This window comes from Salvelinus sp. IW2-2015, linkage group LG17 (assembly GCF_002910315.2).
Source record: "Salvelinus sp. IW2-2015 linkage group LG17, ASM291031v2, whole genome shotgun sequence".
NCBI classification, from domain to species: Eukaryota; Metazoa; Chordata; class Actinopteri; order Salmoniformes; family Salmonidae; genus Salvelinus; species Salvelinus sp. IW2-2015.
Window position 1 is genome coordinate 26,807,824 of NC_036857.1, and position 25,963 is coordinate 26,833,786.

At 42.6% G+C, this 25,963-nt stretch overlaps 1 protein-coding gene across 3 annotated transcripts in view; it reads left to right on the forward strand.

Annotated features, from left to right (window-relative positions):
* Window positions 1–21,173, forward strand: part of LOC111976781 (proto-oncogene tyrosine-protein kinase Src-like) — a 42,168-nt gene extending 20,995 nt beyond the window's left edge. The window contains exons 2-13 of one of the 3 annotated variants that reach the window (XM_024005897.2): window positions 11,234–11,498; window positions 11,814–11,913; window positions 14,821–14,838; window positions 15,448–15,546; window positions 15,795–15,821; window positions 15,983–16,086; window positions 17,733–17,882; window positions 18,042–18,197; window positions 18,723–18,979; window positions 19,079–19,232; window positions 19,451–19,582; window positions 19,831–21,173. In XM_024005897.2, the coding sequence (XP_023861665.1) occupies window positions 11,243–11,498; window positions 11,814–11,913; window positions 14,821–14,838; window positions 15,448–15,546; window positions 15,795–15,821; window positions 15,983–16,086; window positions 17,733–17,882; window positions 18,042–18,197; window positions 18,723–18,979; window positions 19,079–19,232; window positions 19,451–19,582; window positions 19,831–20,039 (1,662 nt within the window). In that variant the 5' untranslated portion in view covers window positions 11,234–11,242 and the 3' untranslated portion in view covers window positions 20,040–21,173. The remainder of the gene's footprint in view (window positions 1–11,233; window positions 11,499–11,813; window positions 11,914–14,820; window positions 14,839–15,447; window positions 15,547–15,794; window positions 15,822–15,982; window positions 16,087–17,732; window positions 17,883–18,041; window positions 18,198–18,722; window positions 18,980–19,078; window positions 19,233–19,450; window positions 19,583–19,830) is intronic. The other 2 variants (XM_024005900.2, XM_024005901.2) reach the window with 2 other exon arrangements.
* Window positions 21,174–25,963: the final 4,790 nt, after the last annotated feature.

The following is a 25,963-nucleotide window of genomic DNA, read 5'->3' on the forward strand; positions in this document are numbered from 1 at the left end:
GCGTATTGGAGGAGGGACCTTAGATCCTCTCCTTCAATTCACTTTGAGAAGAATTGAGGAAGCAAGAATTTGAAGGTCAGTAACTGTTTCAGACACAGGACCACATGCTGCAATGCCCTGGCCCAATGCTGGTCTAACTTGCCCTCAACCTTCTTTTCCTCAGGGAGTTGATGTGAAACTTCCGCCTAAATGAGAACATCTTTGAGCAATGACATGAAACCTTAGTCTCAGATATTTTGCCTATGATCCGACCATTCGATACTTGATGTACAGTACCTCAGTGTTTTGATATGAGTATTTCTCTGAATCCTTTCTTTCGCATCCCCAGTTGACTATACCTGTGGCTCAGACTTGTCTCCAGCTGAAACGATAGCAGTAGCCTGGGAAGCAGTTGACATGTTATGTAACAGGACAGAGTCAAGCTATATCTTGATTTGTTGTTAGAACCTATGCGGTAAAATCATGGATTGGCCACTAACGGCCGGCCCGATTTCATTTAAAAGAAATGCATAAAGAAATACAAAATGAGTAACTCAGTTGGGGTTTCAACTTACTGAGAGTTATAATAGTAGAATAAACAGGTTGTCAGTCACTGACAGTCACTCAATTAGCCCATGTCAGCTAACATTTTTTAGATTAGTAAATTAGTCTAGCCAGCTATCAAAATTTGGAGTAATCATGGTCTAATTAGCGAATGAATGACCCCCATAGATTTTTGGGTTATCTCTCACTCAGATATCATATTAAAAAAACGACAAACATTTCTCTCCAACCTATGGCTAAAGGTGTACAATTGCAGCAAACTTGCTTTAAAACTGCAACATTTTCTTTACGCCCCAAAGAAAAATGTGTAGAATTGCAGGAAATTCACACTAAACTTCAATGTTTTGCTCGCAAGGTGGGGGTGGGCCCAATAAATTGTACTTAGGGCCCCCAAAAGGCTAGGGCCGGCTCTGACTGCATATTTGGGTATGCAGACCTGCGACCAAAAATCTGATGAGTTCAGATTTTGGGTTACCCCCACCTSCATCAAAGTTGCCCATCCCTGGGTTAGATGTACTATAKGTTGCACGCCATGTGAAAGAAGGAGCACATCTACAGTACAAATGTTGTTTTTCCTGGCCTGAGCCTAAAAAACACAAACTGTACCGAGCTGTCCAGGGCTCAGATGCATACAGCATATTAAAACAATATTTGATGTCTTACTCATGCAAATGGAATATAATCATGATGACTATCTCTCCACCTGTCTGGCACCTGTTGTTCTGTCACTCATGTAATGGGAGGACTGCGGAAGGAAGGCTAGTGGATAAGATGGGACTTAAATGTCAAGCCTCACCACTGACGTCAGACTGCCACAGCATGGCCACAATGACGACTTTCAGGCTCATTATGTTTGGTCTCTTATTTTTCCCCCTGTGGCGATTCTCCTTCTCATGAGTTTTGTTTTGATTTCCTCTGTGTGGTTTTCAGCTGTCTCACTGGAATGAGCGTGCAATTCTCGCTTACTGTCAACAGTCCATCATCATAGTTGGCTACAGGGTTTCAATCTTAGCCTGAAAAAATCAAATCAAGCCTGCATGCTGTTTTATTACTTTCATAATATAATATGCCATTTTGCTGACTATTTTCTCCAAAGCAACTTACAAGTAGTGTGTGCATACAAATTGATATGGGAAAGGGAGATACCTAGTCCAACTGAATGTATTCAACTGAAATGTGTCTTCCGCATTTAACCCAACCCCTCTGAATCAGAGAGGTGCGGGGGGCTGCCATAATCGACATCCACGTCTTCGGGGCCCGGGGAATAGTGGGTTAACTGCCTTGCTCAGGGGCAGATCGACAGATTTTTACCATTTCGGCTCGTGGATTCGATCCAGCAACCTTCTGGTTACTGGCCCAACGCTCTAACAACTAGCCTACCTGCCGCCCCATATGGGTGGGCCCAGCGGAAATCAAACCCACAGCCCCATGTCGTTGAATGSGCCATGCTCTACCAACTGAGCCACGAAGGACCACTATTCATGATTAAATGATGACTTCTTGATTATCAGTAAGGAGCCAAAAATTAAGCAAAAACACTAACTGAAATCATCAGGGATTTTTTTTCTTTTTTATCAATGTGTTATTGAATTAATAGGAAATGTTCAGACAAAGAAGTGATTAATGTGCACCGTCTTAAATAGATTAATGACACCATAGCCTTTGAATAGTCTGTTTCACTTTCCTAGTCAGAGATTATCCTTTCAGAAGAAACAGAAAAATGAAGAGAACAACAATAGAATATACAAAAAAACAACAACCGGCAGCGAAATGAAAAGACGACCCCCCCATTCAGCCGAAGCCCCTGATACTGGAAGGATTTGGAAACCATTGCCGGTTTCTTGTGCATAATTATCCCTCATCACCCCCTGCCTTGCTGCCAGAGGGATTTTACTGGGTTTCTTTCTGCATCGTAGTGAGTGGAGCAGGTGCTTAGTTACCTCAATCTTATTAGTCAATGAGGCACTGACAGGACCTCACTGGTTTATTACACAGTGTACATGCACAAAGGGCAGAATCTGGGTGGTATAGCTCTCTCTCTCTCTCTCTCTCACACACACACACACGCAGTAGCTTGGGCATGGGCAAAGTGCTGCCTGTTTCAAACCATGCAGTAGCCGAGCCAACACAGTGTGATCCAGGTCGGATCTATAGTGTGAATCAAGTCTATTCAAATAAATTGTGTTTGATTGTAAGGCTTGCTGGGAGTGTGAGCTGACAGTAGAGTTCTTTGTTTGAGCAGTAGTGTAATAGGGTGGAATGCCCCAGAGCCCAGACTTCGAGACTTTGAGACCCATCTGATATTTACTTCACTCAGCTGTCTGAGACGTGGGTAGATTTGGTCAGATCTGACAAACAAGCTTTGTTGGAGTTTTGTTTTTGGATGTTAATGGGAGGATATCCCCCCCGCCCCCCCAAAAACAGAAAATAGGGATTTTTTTTCAGATCACATGGTATGTTAAGCTCTTGTTGCATGCTATAGTCTAAAGCTGATCTAGATATTACATTGATTTCCACTAATGAAATGGGTTCAGCGTATTCACTAAGAAACTGTTATGTGTATTTCTAAAAAAATACCTGAGACATATTCAAATAACATCTCCATCATGAAAGTGCCAGTTGTGTGAAATGTGGTGGGTCATTTGATGGAGGGAGACAGTGAGATGGTAGAGGAAGTGTCTGAAAAGGCATATTAACCATTCAACCACAATCAGAATCACTTTATTCGCCAAGTAGCCTACATTTACACATGCCCAGAATTCGACTTGTACAGACAGAATAGACAGTCAACATTGTCACCATACAGAATAGACAATATACTTTATTAAATACAGTGAACAAACTCTGGAGTATAGGCTGATATACAGTGAGGATATTTAATATGCAGTGGATGAGACACACAAAGACACAAAGACTGGCTTGCTGTGCCACCCGTACTCTTTGTGTCTGCTCGAGTGTGTGCACTGACTGCGCTCTAACCTGGCCACAGTGTTAGCTACTGTACAGTAAAACTACCCCGTTGTACAGACATACCCTTGGGGGACATATCGACTTCCTCTATCCCCATTGCCCCCTCTCGCTCCCCACCAGCCCCCCTTTCCTTCGAACAACCAGCCCCCTCCCACACCCTGACGCCGGCTGGGCTAGAAATGTAATGAGCCCCCCTAGTTCAGCTTTTCCTCCTCATGAAAAGTGTGTGTGAGTGAGTGAGAAAGATGGAGGCTGGCAGGATAGACAGGCTGCTGCTGTGTCCTAGTCTACATCGGATCCATAGGAATCTCCTCAGCTGTTTGATAAGCAGCAAGAGGCTATGGGGCCTCCGTCTCCAATCTCCTGGCTGCCTGCCAAGCATGTGCGTGCGTGTCTCTCCTCTGACAGACGAGAAGCACGGATAGGTCTCAGAAAGTTCCCCCTGGTGAAAGAAGGGTGTTTTTTCTTTGTGTGTCATACATTTTTCCAGCGTGTCATCAGTACATTGCAAGCCTCTGAGAAGCTGTCTGTTACCCTTGCCTTGCTACCTTGGTTTAGTTTAACAGGATTATAGACAGACACATGGCAGCCTGGTGAATGACTCCACTACCACACAATGACTGACTCCATCGTTAGATCAACGGGATAGAAAGTAGCTGAATCCTTTGGATCTTACTTTGGACTTTAGTTACTTTGGCGTTTAGTTACTTTGTAGTTTTAGTTTATTAGAATCCCGAATTAGCTACTGAACATGCAGCAGCTACTCTTCCTGAGGTCCACATAAAATGCACAAATTCATGATAAAGTACAGAACAGTTATAGACAATAACAACATATTACATATGCACAAAGATCATGCCCCCAAAATGTGCTAACCTCTCACCATTACCAATAACAGGGGAGGTTAGCAATTTTGGGGGTATATAAGGTGACGTTCTGTGCTGTCGCCTCATGAAAACATTTGATATCAAATCCAAAATGCTGGAGTTTAGAGACAAATTAAAAGTTTTAGCTTCACTGTCCAAATAAATACATAGGTTAGTGTGTATCCATCCATAATAGTAGTGGAGGATTGAGTCCCTAAATGATCCTGGATTTAGTGTAATGATTACATGCATAAACTGTGATTAGACTGAGATGCATCATGTGTTTATAACTGGAGCCTCTTTCTAAGAAGGCAGGGAGCTTAGGAGTAAAGAGCAAGAGTCTTTAAGAGATCTTAGTGCCTTAATTGCACGTTAAAGTGTAAACTCTCCTCATAGGTCATTGTTATACTCTTGACAAAATCTCTTGTGGAATTGCAGCTCTTGGTTTTCTTTTTTCTTTTATTTAACCTTTTATCCAGGCTATTCTTCTGGAGATAAAAGAGAGACCTGTTTTGTTTAAAGCTGCTACAGTACATGTGATTATACAGGCTGGTCTTGTGATTATACAGACTGATTCAGCAACATGTCAATATTTATGCTCGATTGAACTCTATCCAATTATGTGTCAGAGCCCATTTGTAGCCTTATGGCCGGATGGACTGAGTCGCCTTGGGCAACATGTTCACAGCATTAATTTGGAGCAAATGAGCTCGAGCGATAGCACGGCAGCAGGTCACACTATTCACCGGGTGGTAGGAGGGTGTGAATGAGAGGTTAGGTTGGGTACTGTACAACCAACCCTTTGATCTGACTGGTAGTGAGTCTATTGATCCTGACTCATTAATATCAGTGTGTGGAAACAAGAGCTTGGCTACATGGGTAAAAATCCATATGGCAGTAAATTGCCTGAATTGATGTGATAACCATAAATAGAAAGATACGTGTAGAACAATGTGCACCACATCTTTTTTTTATTATCCTTTAAACTACTCCTAGTTTTGACGGTTATAGCCATCATTGTCCCATTTAACAATCACCCATATTAGCAAACGTATTTCATTTCAAACTTCACATTGCTCTAGTATGGGCTATTATCGTTATGAACGATGTCAGCAAAATGCCCGCAATAAGTGATCGGTATTGTCGGTGACGATCATTTTCGGTGTCAACTGAGGCTATGTCCTCTGCCCTGTGCCATTGACTAGTGTTGTAGTGCCACTGCAAAAACCATGATGGCGGAGAGCAATGTGCTCTGCCATTGAATACTGGAGGCCATACAGTGGCACAAAGCCATGATGGCGGAGAGAAAAAAAAAATCTTGCTCTCTTAACATGATCTTTCCCATTCTGTCTTTTCTGTATTTCATGTTCAATCATCTCTCTTGGGGTGGAGAAGCCTCTGTTTGGTATGTTGTGGGTGTGGGTGAAAGCTGGGATGAGGGGTCTTACAGCTGTGGCTTCCTGTCTGGTGGCTGAGGAGTGGCAGCTGCAAGCCCATCCTTAGGGAAGCATTGGTTAAGCATATATTATTGCTGCACATGACACTACTTCTGTGGGTTAGAATATAGCAACTGTATGGCTTCCCATGTATCTCTGGTTCCCGCCCTTGGCCCTGCCCTCTTAAGCAGTCTGGGGAAGGCCTGGGATCAGCGAGGTGAGTGTTCAAATAACTTTTTTTTAATCAAAGTTTATTGGTCACGAACATAGATTTGCAGATGTTGCACTGTGCGTGCAGTAATACCTAGCAATACACACGTTAACCAAAAATGCAAAATAAAGAAACATCAGAACGAGCAATGTCAGAGTCCAGAATATAAATATTAGGGTTGTCCCTGACAAAAAATAAAAAATAAATTGTTGACAGTCTTCTGTTCTTTGGACCAAACAATTGGTCGAACTTTTAAAATTTGTATTTTTCCTTCTATAGACACTACTAGGCTAGGCTACTGAGCTTGTCTCACGCTTTAAGCATTGCAATTAAAAATGAAGACCTACAAATTACTAAAGAGGGAGCCAGAGATAAATATAGCCTAACTAGAAGAAAAAAACCTGTTCCTGAGCCTCCTCCACCCGCTGCCTGCTGCTGCTGGTCTTAGCAGATTCTACTGTTATGCTCCTGAAGTTGCCGATAATAGGCTACACCAGCAGTCGCAAACTTTTTAAATTTGGAGTGCCAAGTTATCCTAACATTTCTACTGATCTGAGTGCTAGTTATGATTTTCATATACACATTTTCGTGGAACAGTTTTTAACCTCTCCGCTAGRGTCCCACCTCGACAACAGCCAGTGAAATTGCAGGGCGCCAAATTCAAAACAACAGAAATCCCATAATRAAAATTCCTCAAACATACAAGTGTTATSCACCATTTTAAAGATAAACTTCTTGTAAATCCAACCACAGTGTCTGATTTCAAAAAGGCTTTACTGCGAAAGCACACCATGCGATTATGTTAGGTCAGCACCTAAACCACACAGCCATTTTTCCAGCCAAAGAGAGAAGTCACAAAAAGCATAAATAGAGATAAAATMTATCACTAACCTTTGATGATCTTCATCAGATGCCACTCATAGGACTTCATGTTACACAATACATGTATGTTTTGTTCGATAAAGTTCATATTTATATCCAAAAATCTCAGTTTACATTGGTCAGAAATGCATTATCTCAAACAAACATCTCGTGAAAGTGCAGAGAGCCACATCAAATTACAGAAATACTCATCATAAACATTGATAAACGATACAAGTGTTAAACATAAGAATAAAGATAAACTTCTCCTTAATGCAACACTGTGTCAGATTTCAAAAAGTCTTTACGGAGAAAGCACACTTTGCGATTATGTTAGGTCAGCACCTAGCCACAGAAACCCATACAGACATTTTCCAGCCAAGGAGAGTGTCACGAAAGTCAGAAATAGCATAAAAATGAATCACTTACCTTTGATCTTCATCTGGTGGCACTCCCAGGTTTCCATGTTAGACAATAAATGTTTGTTTTGTTCAATAATGTCCCTCTTTATGACCAAATACCTCCTTTTTGTTCACACGTTTAATCCAGTAATCCAAATGCTTAAGGCGCCTGCACTAAGACAAAGTCCAAACAAAGTCCAAAAAAAGTACTATAAAAGTTAGTAGAAACATGCCAAACGATGTTTAAAATCAATCCTCTGGTTGTTTTTGTCATAAATAATCAATAATATTTCAACCGGACAAAAGCTTCGTCAATAGGAAAGGAGAAACAAGAAAGGCGCGTTCCGATCAGGCGCATGGCTGATGAATGGAAATTTCCACTGGCTACTGATTGAAAGTGCTGTATCTCCCAAATGTTTCTGAGTAAAAGCCTGAAACAATGCCTAAAGACTGGCCACATGTAGAGGAAGCCACAGAGCTCGTGAACTGGGTCCTAAGTCTTTGTATGGTGGATAGGCTTTCAATGGAAAAACAGCCTTTCAAAATAATAGTACTTCCTGGTTGGATTTTCCTCTGGTTTTTGCCTGCCATATCAGTTCTGTTATACTCACAGACATTATTTTAACAGTTTTGGAAACTTTAGAGTGTTTTCTATCCAAATCTACTAATTATATGCATATCCTATCTTCTGGGCCTGAGTAGCAGGCAGTTTAATTTGGGCACGCRTTTCATCCAAAATTCCGAATGCTGCCCCCTACCCTAGTGAAGTTAATTTAATTTATAATAAAGTCAAAATATCTCAATGTCATGTGGTTTAATAAAAATCTAAATGAAAATGATAGAAATCTAAAACCTCTATTGTCATTGCGAATATGTAAAAATAGCCTACATAAAGCCAACAAGGAACTTGAAACATTGTATAAACTATAGTATTAACTTGGTCCGGCCTGAAGCTCATGCTAGCAAGCATTGTATAGAATATTCTTGGTCCTCAGGGTTTCCCACACCAGTGCACTCCAGACAAACAGACACAGCTGTAGGCTATTTTGTGCAAGGGATAAGAAATAATCAGGTAGGCCTATTTTTATGACGTTTCCACCGGATCAGCGCATCACATTTGTTTTCTCTGTCATGCTGAGTGCTAATCGAAAGCGAGAGAGCTGGAAAGGTTTTTACAATAGGCTACGTTGAGGAACTATTGTCATTCTCAATGGATGTAAAAACAGACTTCGTTCACTTGCTGTTTGAGGCGAAGCAACAACAAAAATTGATAAGCTCCACAGTGATGGAGAGTTAAGACAATCAGAAATAGAATCAGATCCCCAAATTGGCACACTTTTAGGCCTACATTTGCACGCAGGCCAGGTAGACAAGTCTGGAGCGCTCCGAACAAAAGACAGTGAGTAATTGACAACTCATAAATGGAATGAAATAAACCGTAACTTTTTTCTCACCAGTGTAGCCTAGGTTGTGTGTCCACTCCTACAATGATAATGGTAAGACTGTAGTATTAATAATAATAATAAACTCAGCAAAAAAGAAACGGCCCTTTTTCAGGACCCTGTCTGTCTTTCAAAGATAATTTGCAAAAAATCGGAATAACTTCACAGATTTTCATTGTAAAGGGTTTAAACACTGTTTCCCATGCTTGCTGTTTCCCATGCCATAAACAATTAAGGAACATGCACCTGTGGAACGGTCATTAAGACACTAACAGCTTACAGACGATAGGCAATTAAGGTCAGTTATAAAAACTTAGGACACTAAAGAGGCCTGACTCTGAAAAACTCTACTGACTCTGAAAAACACCAAAAGAAAGATGCCCAGGGTCCCTGCTCATCTGCGTGAACGTGCCTTAGGCATGCTGCAAGGAGGTATGAGGACTGCAGATGAGGCCAGGGCAATAAATTGCAATGTCTGTACTGTGAGACACCTAAGACAGCGCTACAGAGAGACAGGATGGACAGCTGATCGTCCTCGCAAGTGTAACAACACCTGCACAGGATCGGTACATCCGAAKATCACACCTGCGGGACAGGTACAGGCTGGCAACAACTGCCCAAGTTACACCTGGAACGCACAATCCTTCCATCAGTGCTCAGACTGTCCGCAATAGGCTGAGAGAGGCTGGACTGAGGGCTTGTAGGCCTGTTGTAAGGTAGGTCCTCACCGGCAACAACGTCGCCTATGGCCACAAACCCACCGTCGCTGGACCAGACAGGACTGCCAAAAAGTGCTCTTCACTAACGAGTCGCGGTTTTGTCTCACCAGGGGTGATGGTCGGATTCGCGTTTATCGTCGAAGGAATGAGCGTTACACCGAGGCCTGTACTCTGTAGCGGGATCGATTTGGAGGTGGAGGGTCCGTCATGGTCTGGGGCGCTGTGTCACAGCATCATCGGACTGAGCTTGTTGTCATTGCAGCAATCTCAATGCTGTGCGTTACAGGGAAGACATCCTCCTCCCTCATGTGGTACTGTTCCTGCAGGTTCATCCTGCAGCATGACAATGCCACCAGCCATACTGCTCGTTCTGTGCATGATTTCCTGCAAGACAGGAATGTCAGTCTTCTGCCATGGCCAGTGAAGAGCCCGGATCTCAATCCCATTGAGCACGTCTGGGACCTGTTGAATCGGAGGGTGAGGGCTAGGGTCATTCACCCCAGAAATATCTGGGAACTTGCAGGTGCCTTGGTGGAAGAGTGGGGTAACATCTCACAGCAAGAACTGGCAAATCTGGTGCAGTCCATGAGGAGGAGATGCACTGCAGTACTTAATGCAGCTCGTGGCCACACCAGATACTGACTGTTACTTTTGATTTTGACCCCCCCTTTGTTCAGGGACACATTGTTCAATTTCCGTTAGTCACATGTCTGTAGAACTTGTTCAGTGTATGTCTGTTGTTGAATCTTGTTATGTTCATACACATATTTACACATGTTAAGTTTGCTGAAAATAAGCGCAGTTGACAGTGAGAGGACGTTTCTTTTTTTGATGAGTTTACATTGAATACATTGACAGAAATTACCGTAACCAAACAAGCATTGTAGATTACAAATTATGTGAATTGGCCTCCCAAGTGGGGCAGTGGTCTAAGGCACTGCATCACTGCTAGCTGTGCCACTAGAGATTCGCCACTAGAGATTCTGGGTTCAAGTCCAGGCTCTGTCGCAGCCGGCCATGACTGGGAGACCCATGGGGCGGCTCACAATTGGCCCAGCGTTGTCCGGGTTAGGGGAGGGTTTGGCCGGCAGGGATGTCCTTGTCCCATCACGCACTTGCGACTCCTGTTGCGGGCCGGGCGCAGTGCACGCTGACACAGTCGCCAGGTGTACGGTGTTTCCTCCGACACATTGGTGCGGCTGGCTTCCGGGTTAGTGGGCATTGTGTCAAGAAGCAGTGCGGCTTGGTTGGGTTGTGTTTCGGTGGACGCACGGCTCTCGACCTTCGACTCTCCTGAGTCCGTACGGGGGGTTGCAGCGATGAGACAAGACTGTAACTACCAATTGGGGAGAAAAGGGGGTATTATTTTATTTATATATATTAATAAAAAGAAATTATGGAAATGAATGGTAAATGTACTACTGGTGTGCCAACCCCGCGGCCTCCGCAATGGATCAGTCCACGCAGACAGGCGTGAATCAGACATGTCTCATGTGCCATATATATTTGCTACTGCTCGACTAAGGAAATCTTGGTCGACCAACAGCCTATTGACCAAACAATCGACTAAATGAGGTCAGCCCTAATAAATATACAGTATCTAGATATACAATGGTGTTTGGCGGAAGATAATGTAGCTATTCTAAGACTATACCATCATGTAGAAAGGAGAAGTCTGAACTGTGCAATATCTTATTGAGCTGTTTAATTAATCCAAACTCCCAGCATTTTATTGCTTTTGCTTAAAGTGCAAAAGCTCATAAGTCTCTCTGTTTGTCTTACAGGCTTAGGCCATGGGGGGAAGCAAGAGCAAGCCCAAAGACGCAGGCCTTCGGACACGGAGTCTTGATGGTAACATCAGTTTAGGAGGAGGGGGTGGCGGCTACAACATCAGCCCCGCCCAGCACACCCTCACGCCCAATCTGAGTCCAGCAGTGGGCGGAACACGCCGGTCCACTCAGCCGTTGATTAATACCCCTGAGCTGGCCCTGTTTGGGGGAGTGGAGTCCGCCAATAGCGTCACGTCTCCTAACAGAGGGACACTTGCAGGTAAGACTATAGGGCCCAGATACCCCACTAATACCTAGAATGGAATATAAATAAATGATTAAATCACTATAGTGATTAATTTCACTAAAGGTAAGAGTGTTATCTAAAACAGCCAGAGGTGTTTTGAATGCCACTTATTTGATGCTACTGACTACTGTAGTACATGCAAATCTTATTCAGTACAATGTATGTTTGATACCCTTTATGGAAAAGCTACACAGTACTGTATTTTTAAACATGGTATTGCAATATCACTTAATATTTGATGGCCCCATCCTCTGAGATATGAGTGTCTGTCTGCTCTCTCCCCCACAGGAGGTGTGACGACGTTCGTGGCGCTGTATGACTACGAGTCTCGCACTGCCTCCGATCTGTCTTTCAGGAAGGGGGAGCGGCTACAAATAGTAAACAACATGTGAGGCAACACCACACACACTGTGATGAGTTTTTCAAGTTTCACGTTTTATTAGTCGTATGTACGGCGTACGCACGGTATACAGTTGAAGTCGGAAGTTTACATACACTTAGTCATTAAAACTCGTTTTTCAACCACTCCACAAACTATAGTTTTGGCAAGTCGGTTAGGACATCTACTTTGTACATGACACAAGTAGTTTTTCCAACAATTTTTTACAGACAGATTATTTCACTTATAATTCACTGTATTCCAGTGGGTCAGAAGTTTACATACACTAAGTTGACTGTGCCTTTAAACAGCTTGGAAAATTCCAGAAAATGATGTCATGGCTTTAGAAGCTTCTGATAGGCTAATTGACATCGTTTGAGTCAATTGGAGGTGTACCTGTGGATGTATTTCAAGGCCTACCTTCAAACTCAGTACCTCTTTGCTTGACATCATGGGAAAATCAAAAGAAATCAGCCAAGACCTCAGAAAAAAAATTGTAGACCTCCGCAAGTCTGGTTCATCCTTGGGAGCAGTTTCCAAACGCCTGAAGGTACCACTTTCATTTGTACAAACAATAGTACAAACAAAAGTATAAACACCATGGGACCACGCAGCCGTCATACCACTCAGGAAGGAGACGCGTTCTGTCTCCTAGAGATGAATGTACTTTGGTGCAAAAAGTGCAAATCAATCCCAGAACAACAGCAAAGGACCTTGCGAAGATGCTGGAGGAAATGGGTACAAAAGTATCTATATCCACAGTAAAACGAGGCCTATATCGACATAACCTGAAAGGAGGAAGGAAGAAGCCACTGCTCCAAAACCGCCATAAAAAAGCCAGACTACAGTTTGCAACTGCACATACTTTTGGGGGAAATGTCCTCTGGTCTGATGAAACAAAAATAGAACTGTTTGTTCATAATGACCATCATTATGTTTGGGGGAAAAAGGGGGAGACTTGCAAGCCGAAGAACACCATCCCAACCATGAAGCACGGGGTGGCAGCATCCATGTTGTGTGGGTGCTTTGCTGCATGAGGGACTGGTGCATCTCAAGACATCAGACAGGAAGTTAAAGCTTGGTTGCAAATGGGTCTTCCAAATGGACATTGACCCCAGCATACTTCCAAAGTTTTGGCAAAATGGCTTAAGGACAACAAAGTCAAGGTATTGGAGTGGCCATCACAAAGCCCTGGCCTACAAACCTGACTCAGTTACACCCCTCTGTCAGGAGGAATGGGCCAAAATTCACCCAATTTATTGTGGGAAGCTTGTGGAAGGCTACCTGAAATGTTTGACCCAATTTAAAGGCAATGCTACCAAATACTAATTGAGTATATGTAAACGTCTGACTCACTGGGAATGTGATGAAAGAAATAAAAGCTGAAATAAATCATTCTCTCTACTATTATTCTGACATTTCACATTCTTAAAATAAAGTGGTGATCCTAACTAATCTAAYACATGGAATTTCTACTGGGATTAAATGTCAGGAATAGTGAAAACTGAGTTTAAATGTATTTGGCTAAGGTGTATGTAAACTTCCGACTTTAACTGTACATCGTCCAACGAAATACTTACTTGCAGCTTCCTTCGAAACAATGCAACAATAAGAAGAAATAAAAGATAAGAATACGAACATAAACTAAATGGCCCAGTAGAATAAACATATCAGCATAAGATGAGGATGGGGACATATCCCCAGGGATAGACACAGACATATCCCCCGCGTTCTCACACACACACACTGTAGTCTGCATGTCTGGTCTCTTGCTGCGCTGGCTGGCTCTTTTGCCCCCAAACCCTGTGTCAGTCACCCGCTCTTTGTAAAGCCCGTAACCATAGAAACAGTCTCCCTTTACCAGTATCTGTTTTGTGTGAGCTGACACGTTTTTGTTGTAGATTTCCTATTTTCTCCTGCTCATTCACAAAAGTACAGCTGTTCATCTCACTGGTGCGCACACTTGGAGGCTGATATGTTTCTACTCTCTTCCTGTTTGTGACTAGCCCCTTCCTGTTTGTGAATAGCCCCTTCCTGCTGCGACTAGCCCCTTCCTGCTGCGACTAGCCCCTTCCTGCTGTCTCTACCTTAGTTGAAGTCTTGCTATATAATTGTCTGTGAAATAATTCTCATTTAAATGTACATGTTAAAATGACAGAAATGACCATTCATTCTAATAATGTCAGTCTGTGCTGCTTTTACAAATTTGAGTCTTTCTCTAATCAATAGAAGTGCAGTGGACCATATTATTCTAGTCAGCCGAGCCCCCAATACTGTAGCTATAACAAAGTGTTGACCTAGAAGGCCTGAGCTGAGGACAATAGAACTATAGTGGATTATTGTGATTAGTGCATCTGCCCCCGAAGCTGCTACAGCTATTCCCTTAGGGTTACCAGGTCAAATACATCAACTCTGTGAACTCACCGAGATATGATAACCACAAGATAATGTTTCACTATTTCCTATGTTATGAGCCAACCCGTTCTTAGCTTTATTTCTGCACCATGCACTTGATAGAATGTTCTGAAGCTTTCTTGATGTTAATATTAGGTCTCTGCACCAATTATATTATCTGTCCTCTGTTTTAGGTATGCTGCTTAATGTCTCTTCTTTCTATGCAATCAGTCAATAACCCTGTTTCCATGTGCATACAGTATGATCTTTAGACAGACTTTGGGTTTAATGGTTGTACTGTATGTCTTTGCAAAGTGAGCTAGGTTCCGCTGTAGTGTTGGGATGAGGGGCTGGTGGATAACTGTTGTTGTAATGGTTCTGTATGCTGTATCTCTAGCTACAAATCTGCTTTGCTAACACGCTTTCTGTCTCTTTTTTTTAACCCCATCCACCCCCTTCGCATCTATTCTCTCTCTCCATCTCCCCAAACTATTTCTCCGTACCTTTTGTAATTGTATTTAGGAGAAAGTTGAACAGCAGGTCAGTGAAGCTTCTCTTGTCTTTTGTGTCCTTCATGTGAATGAATGTGCTGTGTGTGTTCATGTCACTAATACATCATAGTTGCTGGTTCACATGATAACTTCCCAGCATTTGGTTAATGGTGTCATAATACACGTTGTGTTTGAATCCCCCGTGCATCCATTCCATTAGTATTCCTCGTAGTTGAAGGGTTGATTTCCTGGACATAGATTAAGCCTAATCCTAGAGAATTTATTGGAGTTTAATGGAGAATCTTCATTGATGCATCTTCTTAGTCCAGGAGTTTTAATCTGTGTTRACGAAACCGCCCTGTAGTCTACGGATATTGTAAATCATTTCCTCCCGTTGAGTCGACCCTGTATGAGTGTGTGTTACTGTTTCACCATCGTCCTGTCTATGCGAAATAGAAAACTCCATGTGAAGAAGAGCCTCTGTGAGACTATATTCAATATTTGTCTCCCAACGTGAATGTACTGTGTGTAAAGTGTTTCTTCACTCAGAGTCCTGTCTTAAGAYTCCCACCATATGAAGTAGAATCAAAATCACCCCATGTAAACCAGACTTGCAAAGGAGACCATCTGTGAAACTGTTCCGTTCTTGTCTCCGCAGAGAAGGGGACTGGTGGCTGGCTCGCTCTCTGACCACTGGAGAAAGTGGTTACATCCCCAGCAATTATGTGGCTCCTTCCGACTCCATCCAGGCAGAAGAGTAAATCCCTCCCTCCCTTCTCTCTTTTATCTATTATCCTTCCCACCTTTTCTTCTCTCTCATGTATTTCATTTAATCAATAGTTGAAAATAAAACTGATGGAATTCAAAGAAACTCCAACTACAGTATCTCTCTATGCACCTTGAAGGCATACATACTCCACAAGCTGACATGCATAGACACACGTGATAATAACACACACAAACTAACCTGTGTAATGATTCCATTTCTTACCTTTATCCTACCAGTCATCTCAGATTGCCTATGGCTTCCAGGTAAGGGGCAGTAATCAGAATGCAATACTTCTTTGATTGGGGCATGCACAGAAGGCAGTTCTCTCGCGCGCTCTCTCTCTCTCACACACACAGCCACACTTTTTTTCCCTTCCTCTCAACCTGGTCCCTGTGTCCCGTGCTCTCTTCCCTCTCTTCCCTAGGTGGTATTTTGGCAAGATCACACGTCGCGACTCGGAGAGGCTCCTCTTGAGTTTGGACAACAGGAGAGGGATGTTCCTGGTGAGAGAGAGTGAGACCACCAAAGGTGAGTGTCTGAGGCTAGCATCTCCAGTGGAAACCCCTCACAGATTACACCAAAGCATCTCCACTGACAATTAAAACTACATTGAAGTGCTGGTCGATGGGAATTGTCCTTTTCTGGGGATCAAGCCGTGTAGCTGTGTAACCATGTTCTTTTTAAATAGCTGTTTCGCAACCCTTTTATGTAGAAAAAGCTAACCTCTGATTTTCTAAAATAAGAATTGAGACAGGGATTCTGTATGTGTGCCATTCAGAGGGTAAATGTGCAAGACAAAAAATGTGAGGTCCTTTTGAAGGGGGTATAGAAATACCCGTCAGGTGCACCGGCTTGTGTCAAGAACTGCAACGCTGTTGGGCTTTTCACGCTCAACAGTTTCCTGTGTGTATCAAGAATGGTCCACCACCCAACGGACATTCAGCCAACTTGACACAACTGTGGGAAGCATTGGAGTCAACATGGGCCAGCATCCCTGTGGGACGCTTMCGACACCTTGTAGAGTCCATGCCCCGACAAATTGAGGCTGTTCTGAGGGKAAAAAGGGGGGTGCAACTCAATATTAGGAAGGTGTTCCTAATAATTTTMTATTTAACTAGGCAAGTCAGTTAAGAACAAATTCTTATTTACAATGACGGTCTACCCCGGCCAAACCCGGAKGACGCTGGGCCAATTGTGCGCCGCCCTATGGGACTCCTAATCTCGGCCTGATGTGATACAGCCTGGATCTAATGTTTGGTTTACTCAGTGTATCCACCTCAATTACCTCGTACCCCTGCACATCGACTAGGTACTGGTACCCCAGTACCTAGTCATTGTGTATTATAACGTGTTACTATTTATCTATTTTCTTTCTCTCTGCATTGTTGGGAAGGGCCCGTAAGTAAGCGTTTCACTGTTAATTTACGCCTGTTGTTTACCAAGCATGTGACAAATAAAATTTGATTTGTGGATTTGATGTGACGCCCCTGGGGCACAGCGGAGTTCGATGCCTCTGATCGTCAGCTGCTGCACTACAGCACAGCCACAGTAGTGTCGCGCACACATGCTCCCCATGGGCCGAGCTCAGCGGAGAAAGAGAGAGGGTAAATAGAGGTGGAGGGAGGGGGTGGGGGGCGTGGCCGGGAACTGAGTGGGAGCAGTGGGGAGCCCTCGGGTGAGTGAGTAAGACAGAAATAGGTCATTGAGGAGCCAGGGCGRGTTTAGCAGGGCACTGTGTATGTTATGTAAACATGCCTCTAGATAACATATAGAATAAGGAATCATGTCGGCTCTATTCGTGAAATCTCTATCTGCAACGTTCGACAACCAGAGGCATATCACCCAGTTTAAACAGAGAGGGAAGGAGGGGGAATTGCCCAGAGGTTCTTTGAGTTCACTCGTCAGGCTGGCTCACTGGGCTGGTGCCTCCCTCTGGTGGCAGACTGGATGTATTTTGTTTTTGTGGGACCACAAGGGAAAGGAACTTGTGAACATAAAATTACACTAATAAAGCAATTTCTTTCAAACTACTCTTCCTTTGGGCCCCAGGAAGACTAGGAGTCGCTAAAGGCATCATCTAATGGAAATGTGAATAAAGGATTAGACAATATTTCTAGTCCAAGGTTATCTTGCTTTCTTTATTGATTTCCTGTCTCTAATGTACCTCTCCCTAGGTGCCTACTGTCTGTCAGTCCTGGACTATGACAACACTAAAGGGCTGAATGTGAAACACTACAAGATTAGAAAGCTGGACAGTGGAGGGTTCTACATCACCTCACGCACTCAGTTTAACAACATACAGCAGCTGGTCACACACTACCACAGTGAGTCACACACACATTGGCAACACTGTGTACAAGTGTAAACATCTCAACCAATTACTTCTCAGCAAATACCTCTAAGAAGAGACTATGTGTGATGAACAAATAACACTACCAGAAGGTGATATTAGAGCTCACGTGTTTTCTTCCCTGTTCTCTCAGAGCATGCAGATGGACTGTGCCACTGTCTGACGGAGGTATGTCCCGTACTAAAGCCACAGACCCAGGGCCTGGCCCGCGATGCCTGGGAGATCCCCAGGGACTCCCTATGCCTTGACCTCAAACTGGGACAGGGATGCTTCGGAGAGGTCTGGATGGGTAAGACAGCCTCTCTCCACTGAGCTAATTGAACTGTATATAAGAGTATGAATAGTGTGTAAATAGTATATTTGTTGTCTCTTGGTGTCTTTCCAATATATATCTCTTATTTTTGTATTTTTTATTATTATATATTTAAAAATAATGTAACTGTCTATAACTGTACTTTGTCATGAATTTGTATGTTTTTATGTGGACCCCAGAGAGAGTAGCTGCTGCATGTGCAGTAGCTAATGGGAATCCTAAAAAACAAAACTCTGCTATGTTGTGATTTAATCAGCTACTTTAGGAATCAGTTAATCAGTGGGATCCTTCTGATCTTCAGCCTACTCCCTAAACCAGCTGATCCTCTCAAACAAAGCAGAGGGCATTGCCATGTAGAGGAACTAAAATGTCTAGAGTGCATTTGTCATTGCATCAACACATTCCTTGGCAGCTGGCACCTATTTGACAGTTTTGAAAACAGAATCTGATGATAAAAATTGTTACTACAACAACACAACTAGCTGTGTAACCTTTATGTAGGCACGTGGAACGGGACAACGCGGGTAGCGGTCAAGACCCTGAAGACAGGTACCATGTCCCCCGAGGCATTCCTTATGGAGGCCCAGGTCATGAAGAAGCTGAGACATGAAAAACTGGTTCAGCTGTATGCCGTGGTGTCTGAAGAACCTATCTATATTGTCACGGAGTACATGGGACAAGGAAGCTTGTTGGACTTCCTGAAGGGAGACATGGGCAAGATGCTCCGCCTTCCTCAGCTGGTTGACATGGCCTCACAGGTAAGCAAGTTTAGAGATGGTCAGTGTAAATACTGTCTAGTATTACACACACAGACACTGGCTGTTTTAGTCAAACCTAAACATGTGTCTTCTCGTCAGATTGCCTCAGGAATGGCGTATGTAGAGAGGATGAACTACGTCCACAGAGACCTCAGGGCTGCCAACATTCTAGTGGGAGACAACTTGGTTTGTAAAGTGGCTGACTTTGGACTGGCCCGTCTCATAGAGGACAATGAGTACACTGCCAGGCAGGGTAAGACCACTAGAGGGGGCTGATTACCATCTCTTCCTTTTGTCTGCCCTCTTTTTTTTCTCTCTCTCTCTCCTCTCAATGTTTTGGCCCGCCAGACAAATTGTCATGCGTTGAAGCCATCGCTCATCAGACATTATTGGCATCGTTTTTATTCTTAGGTTTTCACACCACAACTTGAATTACAGAGTCTTGTCTAACATGTGTCTCCTACCTTGCAGGAGCAAAGTTCCCCATCAAGTGGACGGCTCCTGAAGCTGCACTGTATGGCCGCTTCACCATCAAATCAGACGTCTGGTCGTTCGGGGTCTTACTGACAGAACTGGCCACCAAGGGGAGAGTACCATATCCAGGTAGCAACTGTGAATCTTCAAAGATGTTGCTTTGGTGAAAGGATCCCTTGTGTGATAGAGTTGCTTACCACTGTGAGCACATCCCAAAGACGCACACTGCTGGCAAGCAGGACTGCCTATGTTAAGACACTGTTGGCCGTTAACCTTTTGAAACCATGAAGGTCAATGCAGCATTTATCTCTCCTGTCATTCGGCCCCTGTATAATGATGTTTGTGTTCTCCCCATCCCTTTCCTCTCTCTCCCCCAGGCATGGTGAATCGTGAGGTGTTGGACCAGGTGGAGCGTGGTTACAGGATGCCTTGTCCTGCTGAGTGCCCTGACTCCCTCCATGACCTCATGCTCACCTGCTGGAGGAAGGACGCTGAGGAGAGGCCCACATTCGAGTACCTGCAGGGCTTCCTGGAAGACTACTTTACCTCCACTGAGCCACAGTACCAGCCCGGGGAGAACCTTTAGTCGAGAACCTGAGGTACTATAGGGCTCATGTTGGAAGGGGAGAGGGGAACGGTGCTCTGGATACAACCAGACTGACCTCTGTTGCACCTGGAACTGAACTCCCAATGACCACACACCTACTCCTGACTATATTATAATTATTCAATGTGACGATATCGTTATTTTGTTACTTGATTGATGTTGATATCCTTCTGATTTGAAAAGGACAGCACTAATTTACTGGTTTATTTTGAGTTAATCTACATTCATACCTGTCAGTTACTATGTGCTCCTATTGACATTGTGCGGTAGCTCCACCCCCCCCGTCATTCATCATTGGACATGAGCAGCAACCAACTGTATGCACCAATTCAATCCATCTCTTTAGAGATACACCTTTGGAGGGCTAAAGAAATAACAGAGTTCTCATATCCCTATTGGTTCCTCTCTACAATGAGATTCCATGTTTAAGGATGGGTTCTTGTTATGGTATGTCTTCCAATCTATTCCCACAGACTGCTTGAGAAGCAACTCTGAGGGGTACTGTTGTCCGGATATCACTTATGTTTTTGATAAAATTTGTTATAAAACCTGGAATATTTGGTATTATCAGGCCACAGTTATTTCAGGTGAACATTTTCCCTCTACATTGTGGCCATTCTTGGCAGCTTGAGGTGTTGTTTGTAGTTGACCGAGGTGGGCGGAACTTTCACTACGCAGACACTTCCATGAAACAAATTAGAATTGCTATGCATGGAACACCCCTCCCCAGGCACTCTTAAAGAAGATGAGAGGAGAATATTGTTTGTTATTTTTCATTTTATATTCACAGCTTTTCTAGAAGAAGACAAAAAAGGCTACTGACGATCACTCAAGTCTCCTCTCAGGAAGGGGACCATGAATCCTGCTGCAATGTTTTTGTGCCAATGCTGTAAAGTACTATTTTCTACTCTCTTCATTGTTTAAAGTTAATTTTTTTCTTACTACAAAGTTCAATAAGCGTTGCCCTGTAATTATACACACTATTTGTGAATCATTCCCAAACGTGTGTTTACTGCATCGGAATAATACCATCCATATTCCATCAAATATCTAAGGCATGTATTTTAAGTCTTTGGTTGTACAAACATTCAGATTAAAACTCCGTCAATYTTCTGCAATGGTTTTTAGTTATTTTCAGGAAAGGAGTAACCATTAGACCTTTCACAATCTATTATTTGAGAAGTGGTATCAGTGCAGCCGCTGGTTAAAGGTAGACTCAGCGAAATGATGTTGCCACGAGCAGCACTGCAGATATTGAGATGAGCGAGATGCAAGACTTCACTCACATAGTCACACCCAGTATCTGCGCATGTGCACGGGTTTGCTTCACGCTGTTACAGCGTGGTAGCCAGGCGAAGTTGAGCCTTGCCAAATGAATCCACTGTGCTGTTAATTTCTGCATCTATGTCATATCGCTGAGTCTACCTTCCAAAAGTAAGTGGACATCTGCTCGTCGAACATCTCATTCCAAAATCATGGGCATCAATATGGAGTTGGTCGTCCACCCCCTTGCTGCTGTGACAGCCTCTACTCTTCTGGGATGGCTTTCCACTAGATGTTGGAAAATTGCTGTGGGGATTTGCTTCCATTCAGCCATGAGCATTAGTGAGGTCGGGCACTGATATTGGGTGATTAGGCCTGGCTCGCAGTCGGCGTTCCAATTCATCTCAAAGATTTTTGATGCGGTTGAGGTCAGGGCTCTGTGCAGGCCAGTCAAGTGCTTACACACCGATCTCGACAAACCATTTCAGTATGGACCTCACTTTGTGCACGGGGGCATTGTCATGCTGAAACAGGAAAGAGCCTTCCCCCAAATTGTTGCCACAAAGTTGGAAGCACAGAATTGTCTAGAATGTCATTGTATGCTGTAGCGTTAAGATTTCCCTTCACTGGAACTAAGGGGCCTAACCCGAACCATGAAAAACAGCCCCAGACCATTATTCCTCCACCAAACTTTACAGTTAGCATTATGCATTCGGGCATAGTTCTCCTGGCATCCGCCTAACCCAATTCGTCTGTCGGACTGCCAGATGGTGAAGCATGATTCATCACTCCAGAGAATGCGTTTCCKCTCCTCCAGAGTCCAATGGCCCCTCCAGCCGACGCTTGGCATTGTGCATGGTGATCTTAGGCTGGTGTGCAGCTGCTCGGCCATCAACCCATTTCATGAAGCGCACAACGAACAGTTATTGTGCTGACGTTGCTTCCAGAGGCAGTTTGGAACTCTGTAGTGAGTGTTGCAACCGGGGACTGACTTGTTGGAAAGGTGCCACATTGAAAGTCACTTAGCTCTTCAGTAAGGCCATTCTACTGCCAATGTTTGACTATAGAGATTGCATGGCTCTGTGCTTGATTTTATACATCCGTCAGCAACGGGTGTGGCTGAAATAGCTGAATCCACTCATTTGAAGGGGTGTCTACATATGTGTGTATATATAGTGTATTTAGTGGTTTTGTTTTCATTGAATGATGGAGAAATGATTCTGAAGATATGAGAGGAGCAGGTTAGCATTTTTCATCATGAARCTTGTTCTGGAGACAGCTCTGCAGAGTGGTCTAGCTGGCACAGCCACAAAATCATAAAATCTGATTTTAAACCTAACCGTAACTACACTGTCAACACGTATGCCTAACCTTCAATTATGACAAAAAAGCAAATTTGTGTTTTCATGAATTTTTACATTATAGACAATTTTGACTTTGCAGCTGGCTTATCTAAGGCAAAATCGCTCAGTTGTGCCTCCAGGACAAGACTCACGACAATAAACGTCAACCTGCATGAGACGACAGAGCTTCCCAGTGGCCTGAGATGCTAAATTCGCATTTTGAACATCCACTGTCATTGGGCAATTGTACATAAATATCCTCAATGCTAATATTTTTGTATATATCCTGTTTCTAATTTATTCATATTATTAAAGGTCCTTTTGTTTTGTCTATTTATTTTCAGCATCATTCTGCCTGTTGCCATGTCTACGGTACATCCCACTATTATATTGGGAGCTCATCAGTGACAAGTGAAGAAACAGGTTTTTTCTTTTTCTTTTGTATTACATCTTTCTTTATACGCCTGTCTTTGTACCACTTTTACTTTGTTTCCATCTTTTTACGAAACCATGCTTATTGGTACTACATCTGACTGAGGAACTGCCAGAGGAACATGGTTGAAAACAAGCTTTGTTTGTGGTGCGTTCAGTACGMTTTTTACTTTCTGGAACGTTCAATTGAATGGAAACGGTACTGAACGTCCAGTTGAAAAACGTGGTGMGGTTGGGTTGGGGAACGCTATTAGCATGGCCACTGCCCTTTTAAATACGTCACTCATTGCGTCAAGCCACACGCAGCAAACGTACCTCAATATCTGTTCAAGAAGGTACAAGAACATTTTGGGGAAACGTGTAGTTCAGTACAAACTGTTCCGCAAACGTTTAAGTAAACTGAACGCACCTCAGGTTTCATCTTCCTCATTTCAGAATAAGAGAGCACCTTTTTATATAGCCTCTAAAGGTGCCACTGATTCTATTTCTGCTATGAAAAATTGCATTAATCAATCATACGTTAACATGTCGAAMTCTTTCCTACTCTTAAGGCGGGGAGACTGGCTTGCGAACTGAAGGTCAGTGTTTTTATAGAAGACAGCTGATGTACAGTGCTGTGGTACAGCATGGTTTCTATGTTACTGTGGCAAGAAGACTTGCATCAAGAATATGAACTGGGTATTGTGGTACTGTAGAGCTTCTTGAGTGCTAAGATTTCATAAACCACTAGAAATTCTACACTGTTTTCATTGAATTCTCAGACATTGGCATAGATTATTAATCTGAGTTATGTTTTCGGTCCTGTGAATATATGGAGCAGCAGACTGACTAGTCTGTCGTCTTAATCCTAATCCTCATTGTATGATCATATTGATAAAACAAGGACGTCTCCATTGGGTTCTTTGGCTCTTTTTCTCCTCAACCTATGCAGTTTTTGGATCTGTGATATTCCTTTGTATAATCTTTTTTACTGCATTCTGTGGAAAATGTAAGAATTTCAGGCAATATTTTTTGCTATTGTCTAAATACTATTGTATATTGTTTAAAATTCAAATGACAATGTTGGAATAAAATGTGTACATTGCAAACTAATCTGGCAAATGTTGTAAAGTGCATTAAATGATGTTTCTTATATTGACTATAACAACATTGGTTGAGCAACCAGGCAGTGAGTCAGTTGATGTCTATCAGTTTACAGTAAATAGTGTTTTACCTCACATAAGGTCATGATCCCTAACAGACTAGAACTTTATACCTTTCATTTCATTCTGAAGTGATGGCTTCCTTTCAATGAGTTTATACAGGGTGGAGGTAAGATGCAGTGTCAAAATGTCATTTTATCCAGAAGCCTCCTGTAGTTCAAGGTACTGTGAGCTAGGGTTGGTCTAGATAATTGCATATCCTTGAGATACTAACCCAATGTCTTTTTTAGAGGTGTTTTTAAACATTATAGTTTGGTAAACAAATAATATGCCAAATCCATATTGTATGTTGTTATGAGGCAGTAGACCTAGGCTACATGTTATAGGCTACTGTAGGCCTGTTTGTGGTTGTCAAATCATTCGATCTAAGATATGATTGAGAACAAAACAAAGAAGTAAACATTTGTGTTATATTACTTAAAGTGAAGTGATACCCTTGTTCAGTGGTGGAAAAAGTACCCAATTGTCGTACTTGAGTAAAAGTAAAAATACCTTTTAATAGAAAGGTAAAATACTACTTGAGTAAAAGTCTAAAAGTATTTGTTTTTAAATATACTTAAGTATAAAAAGTAAATGTAATTGCTCAAATATACTTAAAATTCAAAAGTAAAAGTATAAATAATTAAATTCCTTATGTTATGCAAACCAGACGGCACCATTTTCTTTCTTTAAAAAAAAATGTATGGGTGGTCAGGGGCATACTCAAACACTCAGACATCATTTACAAAGGAAGCACTTCTGTTTAGTGAGGCAGTAGAGATGCCAGGGACGTTCTCTTAATAAATGTGAGAATTGGACCATCTTCCTGTCCTGCTAAGCATTCAAAATGTAACTAGTACTTTTGGGTGTCAGTATGGAGTAAAAAGTACATTATTTTCTTTAGGAATGTAGTGAAGTAAAAGTTGTCAAAAATATAAATGATAAAGTACAGATACCACAAACAACTGGTTGAGTACTTTAAAGTATTTTTACTTAAAAGTACTTCACACCACTGTCCTTGTTGCATAATATGCAGAAACTCTCTCCTTTATTAATGGTCATCATTAGTTACCACAGCCACAAAGTCATAATTATGGCTAAACCCACATTTTTCTACAATTTCTCTTCATAAAATCTGATTGTAAACCTGACCTTAACCCTAACCACACTGCTAACATTGTGCTTAACTCTAACCTTAAATTAATAACCTCTACAGGATCGGTGGGTCCCCCACGGGATGTTTGAGCTAACCTAGACTAATGCGATTAACATGAGGTTGTAAAGTAACAAAATAATTCCCAGGACATAGACATATCCGATATTGGCAGAAYTCTTAAATTCTTGTTAATCTAACTGTGCTGTCCAATTTACAGTAGCTATTACAGTGAGAGAAGACCATGCTATTGTTTGAGGAGAGTGCACAGTTATGAACTTAAAGTTATTAATAAACCAATTAGGCACATTTGGGCAAATGTTGAACAGAAATGCAATGGTTCATTGGATCAGTCTAAAACTTTGCACATACACTGCTGCCATCTAGTGGCCAAAATCGAAATTGTGCCTGGGCTGGAATAATACATTATGGCCTTTCTCTTGCATTTCAAAGATGATGGTATGCCGTCCCTAGGAGGGGTGCGTCACTTGAGTGGGTTGAGTCAATGACATGAGCTTCCTGTCCGGGTTG